At 37.5% G+C, this 14,524-nt stretch overlaps 2 protein-coding genes across 4 annotated transcripts; one reads left to right on the forward strand and one right to left on the reverse strand.

The window, feature by feature from the left end:
• Positions 1–55: 55 nt before the first annotated feature.
• Positions 56–6,362, forward strand: LOC114524120 (HMG domain-containing protein 3-like). Of its 3 annotated transcripts, none has more exons than XM_028545243.1 (11): positions 56–252; positions 364–420; positions 1,230–1,802; positions 2,103–2,613; positions 3,382–3,521; positions 3,663–3,866; positions 3,954–4,197; positions 4,269–4,399; positions 4,696–4,821; positions 4,959–5,177; positions 5,538–6,362. In XM_028545243.1, the coding sequence occupies exons 2-11, from the start codon at positions 403–405 to the stop codon at positions 5,970–5,972; spliced, it is 2,601 nt and encodes an 866-aa protein (XP_028401044.1). In that variant the 5' UTR covers positions 56–252; positions 364–402; the 3' UTR covers positions 5,973–6,362. The 3 variants fall into 3 exon arrangements, with proteins under 3 accessions (XP_028401044.1, XP_028401045.1, XP_028401046.1); XM_028545244.1 differs by having other exon boundaries at positions 3,687–3,866; XM_028545245.1 differs by lacking the exon at positions 364–420.
• Positions 6,363–6,527: 165 nt separating this feature from the next.
• LOC114523974 lies at positions 6,528–13,318 on the reverse strand. The gene is made up of 14 exons (XM_028545046.1): positions 12,897–13,318; positions 12,369–12,478; positions 11,974–12,124; positions 11,440–11,628; positions 10,788–10,884; positions 10,327–10,488; positions 9,767–9,916; positions 9,540–9,662; positions 8,915–9,107; positions 8,290–8,445; positions 8,013–8,098; positions 7,527–7,595; positions 7,017–7,116; positions 6,528–6,679 (listed from the first exon to the last, which is right to left on the reverse strand). The coding sequence occupies exons 1-14, from the start codon at positions 12,983–12,985 to the stop codon at positions 6,528–6,530; spliced, it is 1,827 nt and encodes a 608-aa protein (XP_028400847.1). The 5' UTR covers positions 12,986–13,318.
• Between the last annotated feature and the right edge of the window lie 1,206 nt (positions 13,319–14,524).

Consider the following 14,524-nt stretch of genomic DNA (forward strand, 5'->3'; position numbering starts at 1 on the left):
CGCATGTATTAGCCCCGCATGTATTAGCCAATAGCCTTCTGTTTTTCAGAAGCTTATTAATTTCCGTTTCTTCGCCACTGTATGCCATGTGACATTTGCAGCGAATTGCAAATTTATACAGTAAAATATCTTGGGGATTTTGCGTCGTTATTCTGTTTACTTCGATTGGATTTTTGCGTTCTTGTCTTGAGAATTCTCTGCGTTGTTCAATTAAATTTTGTCATTCGAGGAAAGGCATAGATCTGAACAAAGGTAAGAAGCGTGTATAGTTTGTTTTGCGATAAAATATACTTCAGGCAATGGTGTTATTAAATTGTTGTTATGAACAGTATCAATTCAGATGGTTTCAATATTTACGTACAGGTTTGACAAAGCTCGGAGTATTTGTGGTCTTAGCCAAGCATGGCATCTGGTTCAACGGTAAAGCGAGTCTTTTATTATAAATTCGTTTGATAAATATGCCATCTTTAAGGATTGGGTGTGAATAACGCTATTGTATATAGTATAAATGTTTTAATGATGAAGTCATTTGTAAAATGCAAATTTTTATGATGTGATCAGATGTATCATTTATGGTATAATGTTGATTATATTATTATTAGTTTATATAATCACAGAATCACTAATAGCAAGACCTAGGCACCTTTGGCCAAGGTTTCGTGTTCAGGCATTCAGCCAATTGGGTTGCAGGCCTTATTTTCGTAACGATTGACCTTTGAATCTATTGGTTAACGAACAAACAACAGCGGATTGCCTGAACACGAAACCTTGGCCAAAGCAAGCATACCTTATGTGCGGGCCCCCTAGGGCGACGCTGAATAGGTATGCGCAGGAGACTAGAGGTTAATGGGTTAACCAAAAATATGACAATATCTCTAGTTAACCCATTAGGCCGCGATTGGTTACGGATTTTATCTTAGTAACTAATTATGCATACAATTATGCATACCATAAATTTAAAGAATGTCCCTTGTATGCCGGTGGCCATAAAATTACAAATTACTAGCATGACATTATGGCTGATTAGTGATTAAATGCGTCAAGCAATGGGTACATTTAATCACTAATCGACCTGAATGTTTACAGGAACACATGCCACAATTATTACAGTACTTACAGGAACATGCCACAATTCACTGCAGGAGACTTAGAGGAACTTGTCAGAACTTGTACTGTACAATTAGAGTTGGGAATGATTAAAATATATTTATATTTTCATAAACTTTTAGGATGAATCAGTTGTCTTACCTAAATGGACAAATCGTGGCACTGCCAGTTGTCCCAAATGTGGCCATAAGTACATGACAGCACGGAAACCAAAATTATGTGAGGGATGCCACTTTGAAATAGGAGGTTCATATGTGCCTAAGCCAAAACTGAACATTCCAGACTGTGTCATTGTTTACAAAGAAGGTGATACTTCTCTGTATTCAGTAAACAGCAGCACGAGGGATGATCGGTGCTTGGTTTTGATGCAAGGAACAAATTGCCTTTGTTACCATGAGACATGTAAACAACAACGAGCAATCCACCTAAGTTCTTCAGGAAGGCCGTTCAGCTGTAAACATAGTGAAAAGATTGACAGTAAACCACAAGAACCTTTCGAAAAGTATTTTTTAAGTGATGAATCCATCAGAACCTATCCAGCTGACAATGGCACTCAAGAAACTATATTCTCCCTAATGAAAAAATTGTCAGCATCACAAGCTGTTGCCATGAAAGTGTCTGACAAAAATTTTGTTGTCTATGGAAAAGCATCAACATCAACTCCAATATGCTATACACATGTTCAATTCAACAAGGTACAGTAGGATTTGATTTCACATCTGATCTTTATATCAGATAAAGATCGGCTGCTTATGTTTTATCTAGTACGTAGTATAATACACATTTGGAGTTGCAGATACCTGTAGCTGTTACGGTTATTGGTTGGTCATACTGTACATTTTCGAGTAATGCTGCTGACCACCCTAGTCTAATAACCTACATAAACTCACCTACTGTACTTAATGCAAAGGGTACCATTTATAAATCAAATTAAATATACATGTGAATTTGTGGCTACTGTAATCTGCTATTGTCCACCTGTAATTTTTTGTCAGGGCAACTACATCTGCTCCTCCAAAGACTGCAAAAGTCATGGTGGCAACACAAAACAGTTGAAATCGAAGAGGATCTGCCTACATGTACATGTTTTGTTGTGTGTGTTGAGGGAACATGTTAGACCAACAGCAGTCCCAACTCCAACCTCCCCAGAAGAAATTGCTGAACCTCGAACCAGCTCAGTTTGTCGGCAAAGAACTGTGGATTTGATGGCTCGTTGTTCTCTACCATACCCAGTGCCGAACAAATTTATCATCAAGTGCAGAAACATTGATGCCTGGAGTACTGCAGGGATAGAAGATAAATCATGGCCATCTTCATTTATACCTCCACAAGAATCATGTGAAATGTGTGGGACTCAACTGAGCTTACCTAAAATGAAGCCAGGCTCAGATGGTAAAGCTTTTCTCATGACACATCAACATATGTTTCATGTGGTGGAGGTGTTGGTGAAATTCTGCAAGAATCCAGAATGCCAAGCAATGCATAGAGTGTGGCCTTTGAGTGATGGTGAGTATCAGTAAATTCACACCTTATTTTAGTAAGACCCAGGATTGGCTCCCTGTGCCCTAATGCCAGCATAAATCATGCCAAACTCTCTTTTAAAACCAAACAGTTCAATTTTTTGAAATAATTTTTTTTACAAAGCATTTCTTTAGTAAAACCACACCCAAAACGCCTCAAGAATATATAATTTTTCGACCATGATAATATAATGTAGTAATATTAGGCCATCGTTATGATGAAATGTTGGTAGAAATTCTCTTGAAGTTCTTTTATAAAATTAAACAGCCACCACATTTGTTTTGGATATACAGTTGAATTCGTGAACTCCTCTAAATGTGTGACAAATAAGACCTTTTTGTCGATGATTTTAGTGAAAAATTCAACTGGAACCTGTTGTAGTTCACAAGAAATGTCTCAGATATTCCGTTCATGTCTTTTTTATTGTCATTTTGTGGCATTCCGAGCGGGACCCTACTATCAGTATCCCCTGACCAGATAAAGCAGCCCAAATTGCCTTATTTAAAAGATCTTTCAAAATGCATGATATATGAAGTCCCTTTACAGCTTTTCCATATCTTGCTTAGTTTTCGAAATATTTCAACGTAAAATAGCAATAGCGTGCAGTCCGCCATCTTGACGCAATTAACCAAATTAAAATGACATCACAACTGGGATAAATCTGTTAAAACTTCTCAAAATGTGACTGAATTTAATTGAAAGGTTTCATAAAATGTTCCAAGTTTATTGCATGATGTATTTCATACATTCCAGGTCTTTTTAATATTAATGACAAGGTCTTGCTTGCATTGGAGATTTTGGTGGAATGGAGAGAGCTGTTCAAGAGAGGAGTGCCAGTCAAAGTATTTGTTGAAAGTACAATCAGATCATGGTGCGCGACGACATGTTCTAATGTAAGAAAACCACAAACACTACATGTGTTTTAAAACATGAGTGTATGTGTTTTGTGTGTGTATGCATGTGTCTTATATGTATGTTACGTATGCTCACTACAAATAACAGACTGAAGCCTCTTTACACCAAATACATTTTAGAATCAGACATTATTTCTCTTTGAGGATGTCATTCCGTCAAGCGGTCAACAAAGGTACTTGGTGGAGCTACTGTACAATGGGTTTTACTGTTTCGAGGCTATCACAGAAAGATCATTAGATGACGTTATCTGTGGTGTCTGTGGAGTTGCAGGAGAGGTATATTGCGGCGATGGAAATGAAAAGAACTGCTGTGATCTGAGTTGTGTAAGTGTATAAATTTAAAACTATGTTGGCCCAACTAATTAACCTGTCAGATACCCATAAATTTATTATGTAAAGACTTTTTCTTAGGTTAACTTCAATAATTCCTCCTCAAATAATGAGTGTGAGCCTGTTTCTTTGGAAGACTTCCTGATGAGAATAAAAAAATACTGGGTGGAGAAAACCACATACACAAAAACAGAATTAGATGATGGTAAGGTCGATGCCGCAACAGTACCTCCTATCATTGCTCCATCCGCTAGAGCAGAGAAAGTGTATAACACGGAGATGCAGAAGAGGAGTGTGTATTTGAAGCCAAGAAAAGAAATAAACGGTGAGTACACGGTTTTATCTCAGAACATTTGTGATGGAAAGCCAACACACTCAATTAGTTATGTATTTTAGGTGACCCTGGAGTTTTACATGCACTGATGAAGTCGAAGAATCTTGACATGAACGATATCGATTCATGGAATGCTGATTCTCTCCGTGCCGTATGTCAGGCTTCTGGCATAAATGTTGCTGGCATGTCAAACGTAAGCAGAAAAATTTAAAATTTGGTAAAATGACTTTTATTAGCAGAACTTTGGTTAAAAATTCGCTGAGTAATGTCTAATGACAGATCTCGTTGATGTGTGCCTGGGGTATCTTGAAACCTAAAGAACTACTGTAGCATACCTAGGCCTATAACCGTTATAGGCGTAGGCCTATAACGGTTTTTAAGAAACAGAAGGGTTTTATTCGTTTTATGCACCGACCTGATAATTAAATCCGGTGTAGTTATATAATTTATATAAGTCTAGTTATATAATTTATTTATCTTTTAATCAAGGGTCTAATGGTTGCTGAGCTTCGATCGTTGTATGCAACATTGTTGGTTGGCATCTCTCCATGTCACGAATTCACAAAAGTTATCGGACATACTGGGGGATTCTATCATTTTGTTTGCCGCCATGGGGTATGAACGTTTTCTTTTCAGCTAAGTTCACACGATTACTAATGACATGTATTGATAATATTTCATTAATATTTGTTTGCACAGGCACACGTACTGCACATATATTGTATAAACTTGACGATTTTATTACATTTAAGACAACTGTTGGATCAAAGTTCTTGATGCTTCAAGAGTCTGTTCGGGATGCAGCAGACATATATCTTTCCCTGAAATACCCACCGTCGCTTTTCGTGAATGATACACCATGCACGTTTTCAAGGCATCTTGATATTCGAGCGCCGAATGTCACAAAATATCTTTGGGGAGATAACGTTGGATGTTTCGAACCACCAAGCTTAGACAAATGTCCATCCCAGGTATTGTCTTTTTTATTGGAACATTTCACCCCATTACATGTTTCTGAAAAATGACGGAGGCATTTTTCGAGGGATATGGGTAGTGATTCACTCTTGTCACTCACAGTGTTTAAATATCTAGGTTTTAACCATAATTGCGTCGAGAAATGTACAGTATGCATGACAAAATGCGGGAAAAGAAACCACCTGTTTTCAGAATATTGTGTGATGCAGATAGTCATAGAATAGTTTTAGTTTGTCTGCAATGTTTCGTGAAATCGCAGACATCATATCGAGAATTTTCCGTTATTTCACAAAAGAAATATCGGATGACCCTTGAATTTATCCTGTATTTTAACTGAAAATTACTTTGTTTTTAAGGTTAGCGTACCTCACCTTGTACCGCTGGAATTTCAATCTAGTAGAATGGGATATAAGGACGAGAAAGAGCTTCAAGAGTGGGAACACCCTGTGACTGGTCATACACATCGCTATGTTGTAGGGGATAGATTTCACTCCTCAACAAATCCCCACAAATCGCCTCTATGCAGATTTCATGACTTGAATTTATGTGAACAGAAGAATGCCATTAAAACGAGTTATCAGGAGAGCGAAAACAATAGAAAAAATTTTTTACGCCTTAGAAGCTCCACGATGCAAAAATTTTTGGTTCATTTTCATTACAATTACCTAATGGACTACTACCACAACGAGAAGATTGTGGAAGATCTAACCACCAAGATGCTCGGTCGTGTAAGAGAAGATGAAAAATTAGTCAGAGGCCCATACCATAAACTTGTTGTTGAAGAAAAATAAGGTGCGCCGCATATTATGTAATGTATAGCGTTTTAACGTTTCTGCCAAAGGTTATATGTCAGAGAGGAGCACACAATATGAACAAGTGGCAGTTTCATACATCTTAAAACTGCCAATTCTCTATTTCCGCTGTTTGGATCTCTTTCCCTTTATTTGTTCAGTACATTTTTCGCTGCAGAACCACTTCTGTCTTTTTGGCGGAATCTTCTCTAAATTCGTACATTTCCTGAAATATAAATAAAGATTATTATAAGTAATAGCATGGCATTACGGAAGGTCGATAAGTGATTAAATGTAACACAAAAGCCGAGAGAGCCTGAAATATAAATAAAGATTATTATAAGCTAATTACTATGGTACCTGTCAACACAGAATAAACATATAGGGAGTTAGAAATATACTTACAAATGATACCACTGACCGCAATTGTCACATTGTACCCAGTTTTCTCCAACGATTTCTTCGTCGTCTCCACAGGGACAGTCCTCTCGCCGCTGGATTTTTTTTTTCTGCGGATGAGAAAGATGTTATTTGCGTGTTATATTCACAGATTTTTCAATTATACTTAAAACTGCTAACGTATAAAATCCTAGCATGTATTATACCTTCAGTGCTATCGTTCATAACCCCAAATGCTCCTTGCGCGAATAGCAGTTTCCTCTTTGGGTTTACCTCACTATTACTCGGGATGGGTGTTTGATTAATACCTGTTTGATAAAAGGTGGAAATTGTCCTTACAAAAATTGTGCATGTGACGTTTAGGGAATCGAACTTTAACAACTCAGATTTTCTAAATCTGATACAATATTGGGTGCGGATCTCTCTAGACGATCTTTATGACGATCGTCTGAAAAATTTGCAACGATGGCTGTTAGAGTCGTGCCAATAGAAGCGTTCCGAAAAATGTTGAGCAGTTCATTTCCTAACTTTGACCAGTTCATTTCCTGACTTCCTCAACAATTTGGTCGAAGCTGAATGCTCTTAATTGCAGTCAGTACATGTGTGCAAGTTGCGATCACAATATTTATCAGTGTAACGACGTACCTGAACCTGATGCAGTATCTATCGCAGTATCTATCGTACGATCATGTGCTGTTGGCTCTTCACTTAATAACCGGCTTGCTCGTTCTACTGCTTTAACAGCCTATATTGCAAGAAAGTAATGATCTGGATTACCGAATGTTTATGAGGTACATGAATGTGCCAGATACAAATACATTACAACAGGCTACGAAACTGCAGCATGCAAAATCGAAATGAACTCTGAAGCGAAAAATATAGTTAAACCATTCGATGTTAAACTGGAAAACAAAATTTTGAAAATGTGGTTTATAACCGGAATAAATTCTTTCATTTGTCCACTTTAATTCATCCACCATGCACAGTTGCAAACAACACTAAATGTTTATTTAACTCTTGAATGACGGAATAGTTTTGGCCAAATTATACTCTGTCTATAAAGTCAGGCGATTTAGCTCGTCGTGCAGAGAGAGTACCTATCATTGACAAGAAAGGCAAAGAATTAAAACGATAAACTTTGTAAGTTTTCCATACCATGTCAAAAGCCTTTAACCGTTTCGGGGTGAATCTGTTGTACAATTTCTTTGATTCAGGTGACAAAAACTACAAAGTGAAACAAAAGATAGGTACGTACTTAAGAAATTATACTGATCGACTGGACACAGGACATATAGTATAATAGGTGTATATGTCATTTGCGCGGATCAGTCATTAGCATTCGACAACTTTCAGCTATTCAACATTTGTGTTACTCTGTAAGGTCACTTGATAGGTTCGTATTTTAATTTTTGCCTGAATGATTAGATTTTTGCAAAGTCCTTTTCAACGTCACTTTTATGGGGGAAAGCTTTGAGGCGGACTTGTGGCAAGACGGCAAGTCTACTGAATGACAAGAATAATCGTGCAAGTTCAGTGTTAGATTCCGGTATGCAATGTAGATGAAATACTGTTAAACAACTACAGTTTAGTGGACCAACGTTTGAAATAAATACCTAACTTATATTATTTGCAGATACTTACTTGTGAATAGTCTTGCGCATTTGACGGCGATGAAGGTACGTCGTCATTTGTATTGTGATATCCTTGCCTGATCCTATCACAATAATCTGCAAATGAGATCATCCATGAATAACTTTGTATTAAACTTTACACATAGGACTCTATACAATTGTTAATTAAATAAAAGGAAACATAATATTTTTAAAAAAATATGTTACTCCTTCAATACTATATCTACATGATTCTATATAGCATGTACGATAGCGATTTATAGATACGAGTCGAGAGAGAGACGTACCTGACACTTTTTCCACGATCTCTTGTTCTATGGAACGGACCGTGTCTGCCTCATCTTTCTCCAAATTTCTTTCCATGTCATCTCCGTGTTCTTCTTTGTTTGTCAGCGCTTCGATAAAGTCCACGTCTGGCTGCAGCTGACCGTTATTACCAGTAACTAGCATGCAAGTAAATAACAACGTTGTTGAAATGGCGATCTCAATAATATATTTTAAATCCCCAATTATGTACCTTTATCTTTTAGCCGAAAAACTACAATTATGCGTCATTTTAATTTAGTATCATTTCTGTAGTAGAGTTTACTGTAAATATCAGGATTAATTAGCCTTTCTCACAACGCCATTTTTGGGGTACTTTTTTGCCAATCCTGCGATTGTAGCACCGTGTAACGGCGACATTTTATAATCTTTTGCGTGTATGATTCTACAAAGTCATAGCCATTGGTATTTACTGAATTTTACTCAGTTTATAACGTCAACAACCATACTGAGTAACTCAAAGGGAAAAACTATCGGCGCTTCTTATATGTTATCAAAATGTCTTAAAATGTTCGTGAAAGAGAAAAATTACGCTTGCGTATGACAATAAGGAATCATGGTATATTGGTATGTTAAAACAATACTTACCAAAATTTACCCACTCGATAAAAAGAGGGTCCAATAACTTCTGTGGGATTTTGAACCCTTGTCCAGTTGTTACAAGCGTTGAATTCCTTTTAGAGCGCACGTCAGCGAGGTTTGCGTTGCTGCCTTTTGCGAAACAAATGCTTCTCTGTTCCCAGCCGTTTACTGTGGAACTCTGTATTTCTTGTTTTACTTCCTACAAGTACAGAGCGTTTGCACATGACGTCACAGCCCCCATTTTAGTGTTTCAATTGGAAAAAAAAATTAATTAGACTCTTTTGTCTGGAATACCAACATGGCTGCCATGGCTTTTATTAGGTTGGGCGCCGGAGAATGAGTGCAAACCTCATTTCAATGGTGCAAACACTCTTACATGAATCTATGCATAGTAAATCCGCCATTCTGAATTTATTACATGTAAAGTGCTGAGCAGAATATCCATTACAAATCCACATTTTGTGGCGCCAACTTTTTGACCGACTTGATATGGGAGCCTACATTCTATGCATGGTTATAATACTGTATTACCTCGTTTAAGCAGCCTTGAATAAATAATTTTAAGAGCAGCAAACGAGTAAATACATTATTAACAAGCGCACTTCTCAATTTAAAAGACTGAGCTTCTTACCGTCCAAGAAACGTTTTGCATTTCTCCTATCATGACCGTCTTGATGCAAATGGCTTTCTCCCACGATCCGTTTTCTGTAATTTGGACCTTTGGGAGTGGATTTATCCATGTCAAACAAGAAACCTGAATAAGGGAACGGAACTTTAATAATTAAGTACAATTATTATAATGCATTAATGGCAACTCCCGAGCGAATAATGCGTCGTATATACGCGTTCACAACTTACATCTTTCGATTTTGACTGCAGAATAAGTGAATAAATATCCACCATTAATCTTTGTATAGTAGACTTTTCCGCAGAACGACTCATGTTTCCCTGTATGACCATGGTGATGGCATTTGTTAGGTCGGGATGTTTCTGAGCAGATGCATGTATCTGTGTGGAGAAAAAGTTCAATTAATTTATGAATTCTAAACTATTCCCCTTGCACAGGTATTGAAACTGTTTTTAAAATAAACATATGAAGTAATGACCATATAGTCAAAGGATAACTGTCGGTGTTTTAATGCTGCTACCGTCCAATTCGGCCATTGACGAGAAAAATCGTCTGGGGCCAACTCATGAGTGAAAGCCTATAAAGTTTTCGTTTATGTGAAATCGTGTTTAACCAAAAAAAATTCTTTTTGATGCATGTGTTAATTGAAGGAGGATGTTCTGTTTCTCTTATCATGGCCCGTGTTGAAACAGCGTTAGACGTGACGTAATGAGCGAAAAGGTCTATTTTAGTTGCTTTTTTTCATCGCATTTCCGACAATTTTTAATAAGAAATGACTGTTATTACTCACCATTGTGTACGTAATGAGGTTATATGCAACACCTTTAATCCATCGCATTTGACATCCTGTATTGAAATGCGCCTTCAGAATGCATTTCACATCTTCAAAATACGATTCTATTATCTCTTCATAGATAGGAAGAAATCGCATGCACCATGCAACCAGAATACCCTTTAAAAAGTTAAGGAACCATTAATAATTCATAAAGAAAGACAAGGGAAATCATTACCATATCGGTGGTTTTATACCTGATAAAGAATCATGTAAACTTTAGCAGTGATTTCCTTAACTTAGACAACGTTTATTTTTAAAATTAGTTCCCAGTCCGTGCTTTATCAGATATAAAACTCTCAGCTGTCGCATCGAGTTTTATATCTGATAAAGCAGCTTTCGAGCAACTGTCTTTGTAATTTTCTGTCTGTCTGTTCGTACGTCTCATTAACTTTGTATCCTTATTTGTCGATACTTGCCTTATTGCCACAGGCGAATTTTGTCAAAGCAGCTTCATTGTGGTCTTCATGATTGGGATTGAGTCGGTAGTCGAACCTGACCACTCTTCCTAATATCCTGTTATAGTATGGGAATTATAGTAGATTTGTTACAGACTTCAGATGTTACATTTATTTTCGCTAACCCCAATTAGTCACTTCCCAAACGAGCAGAGGACTGGGTCTAGTTGATGTTTGGAAGGAGGTTTGGAAGGACATCAATCTCCGAGCCTGAATCCGACATATAGAAAATTGTATGTCCGTTTGAATTACGCATCCTATTCCAACAATCAATCAGATTTCTTCCTGATTATCCCAGAGCCTTCGTTTCCTTCCCAAGGATCTCAGGCTCGGTAAACGAGATTAGGAGGACATCAAGTTATAGTGAGATTGTGAGAGAGCTAAATATATATTTAAAGTTGCCTTATTATTATTGTTGCATTATTATTGTTTGCATTTTTTTTGTCCGTCAACACTAAGCGACGAGAACCAGTCCTCTGCTTGATTGGGAGACGGCTAATTCATATAAAATATTTCTTAGTGGCATATTGTATCATCATATATTATACCTCGTATAATATGCGTTGTTGTACATTGATTGAATTGTATACATTGGCATTTCATGTATTTATACCTTTGTACTTCTTTTTTATTGCTGGAAAGTAGTAAGCTTCCTTTCGGGTACAAAAGACCAGATTTGGATGAACCCTGCGCCAGACCACCCTGCACCTGGTTCAAAAATTCACCCAGATTCTGGTTGATTATTGAATCGTCAAGTAAGGATACCAAGGACGATTTGCTTAAACTCTCCAATGCCATTTTTCTAATAAATAAGACAAAAACGCAGATTTTTCACAACAACTTAATACTCAGAGTACATGCGCGTATTGGACACTCGGTGACACGATAATTTTCGAAAGAATATCTACATTATGTTAAATTGATAATGGGAAAGTGCAACAGTGAGTAATATAACTGATGTTGACGCCATTCCCTTACTCTCCTTGCTTTTAAATAAATATGATTAACTGATTGTTTGGAAGAAAATGAAACTATAAACTGTAAAAACAAACACCTGACCCGGTCTACAAGAAGGAGTTAAACCCGGACCATTGACAAACGCTATGGTGTTTCATAAAGTTCATATACATGTTATTAGTATACTCACCCAGATGTGCCAGATGTGTTCTGATTCCCACCTGATAATAGTAGTGGGTGACGACTTTGGGCAATTCCCTGAAATTTGGCAATCAGACGTAACGTCAGAGTCTTCCCGCAATTTCTCTCCTCAGAGAATATCAATCCCAAATTACTTTCACCTGTTAAAAATAATTGAAACCAATAAGTTTTGACACCTCTTTGCATTGATTAGGGACCATTAGGGGATTAACGTAGACTGTTTTCAGGTGCCCCTTTATTTACCCGTCGAAGCTTATAATACAGAACGTATAAAAAAAAACGTGACTTAATATTTATCAATATATCCGCTTTTTTTTTAAACAAAGCGGATGTGTTTAAAACACCCTGTATATATAAGCATAAGTAATATAACACAAACTTTACCATATTTCTCGTCATCTTTGGACGATCGAAGGATTCTTGTTGCGACAAATGATAGCGACATCTTAAAAGGATGCTCGTTTACATCAAAGTAAGAAGACAAATCTAAAAGCCTGTATAAAATTTAATATGAGAATATTGGCCATCACAGGCTATAAACTAAGTATAATAATACATTTTGAGAAATTATTTATTAATTAACCGTATATATGAAGCTCCCTTGTGGTGTGTGGAAAAATCTACTACGTCATAAAATGTCTACGTCATCCGACGATCACAAACAACGATTTTTCGTGCACGATTCGGATTCTGGCGTATGTAATTGCGTCAGTTGACTGCATTTTAAACTTCATTTTTAAGAAATGACGATGAACTTCGGCGTCAGCACAAAAATAACTCGGCCAAGGTCTGGGCACTAGTAGGTATGGTACGTAAAGACTAGGGAGCTACCTATGACAGCAATAAAAAAATTTTATGCTGGATTATATGTCTACTTTAATCGAAAGTTAAAGTTCATGTACAAACAGATACCTTTTTGTCGCTTCGAGCAGTCGATCCATCTTTAAAAGATGCCGATCAATTGTGGTTGCGTAGTGGAACAAAGCATCCCGGCCTGACATGTCTAGGACTTTATATGCACTGTCCCGTAAAATACAATTGTCCTCGATGTGAAGCTAAATAGAAAAGTCAACATAGAAGATGTTCGTTTATGCGATCATCTAAGGTTACAGAACACCTTTGAGTGTTAATTTTGACAAATATATTTCTATTGGTTTCATTAGTGCCGTGCAATCCCGGAAAAAAAACCCGGCTCCGGGTTTGCGTTAGTACGTTTTAACAGTTGTATGATCAGGGCTGCCTAGAACTTTTTGGAAGCCTGGGGCAAAAAAAACCCTCAGGAAGTTTTGGGGGGCCCTTTTGTTCCTTTGGGGGGCCCTTTTGGGGCTCTCTTAAGGATGGGGCCCAGAGCAAAATGCAAACTTCGCCCCATCCCTGGGCGGCCCTGCGTAGGATGACGTTTCAGTGGGCAGGTACGTTTTCGGACGTTTCATTTTCAGGCGGCTTCAATGTTAATAAAAGCAACTATGACTGTGATAGAACGACAGAAAAGTTCGAAACGTGGTACTTCTTAATGGAACATTGAAGCCACGCCTTAGAAACGTCTGAAAACCTGCCTAGAAACGTCATCGTACCACCGTTGAAACTTGAAACTATAAACGCGACAACTATTCGCATTTTGATCGGTCTACCGTCTTACGTCTACCTGCATCCGCAGTACCCTCGATTGGAGCTAAGCGGAAACACGTCATGGAAAACCTGGGGGGAACATGATCTAATTGGACATGGAACAAAACACGTTTGGCTGTAAACATTTGACGTTTACCTGTAACAGTTACTGTATTTTTCCCGCGAAAATGTAACAAAGTAAGAACATTGCAAATTATTTTGAATTTATCCACTATAAACGCAAAATTCACAAATTTACCGTATGTTAGAACTTCACGACACTAAGGCCTGTTGTATACGTCGAATTTAATTCAGGCGAATTAAATTGCACATTTAGAATGTGTTCTAAATTTGGAATATTGACAGTTGACAGTTGAAACGTAAAAGTTTGTAGTAAAATTATGTGACGTTTGAAGTCCAAACAAGTCAGATCGCGTTCGTACTAAATTTCATCTTGTGTTTGCCGTTTATATCAAGCTGGCCCGCCTAAGCGAGATCCCGCGTTCATTGACCCAAGATCTCGCCTAGGCGGGATGGAAATTTCCCAAAAATAAACGCAATTACCCGGGCTGGCTCGCTTTGGCGAGGTAAGAGTTATTACTAATACTCTATTCACTCGATTATATCGTTGTGAATAAGATTTTTTCGACAGATTTCCATCTTAAACGGTATCTGTTAACGATTCTGTGGGTTACAACCGTGAAATTTGCTTGCGAAGCTGCGAATATTTCACGTTCGTGCGAAAATATGTTTATATATAATTAATATGCTATCTATAGCCGTGAGACGAGTAGTTTTTTGTGGCGAGCTAACCCGCCTCAAAAGTCTCATGTGATGAAATCAGCCCTGTAAAGCGAGCTAGCTCGGAGATCCGGGCTGGCTCGCCTCCATACAAACACCCCTTTATTAATGACTGTATATATAGTTGCTTT

The sequence above is a fragment of the Dendronephthya gigantea genome, unplaced genomic scaffold (genome assembly GCF_004324835.1).
Source record: "Dendronephthya gigantea isolate DGI-Jeju-01 unplaced genomic scaffold, DenGig_1.0 000029F, whole genome shotgun sequence".
NCBI classification, from domain to species: domain Eukaryota; kingdom Metazoa; phylum Cnidaria; class Anthozoa; order Malacalcyonacea; family Nephtheidae; genus Dendronephthya; species Dendronephthya gigantea.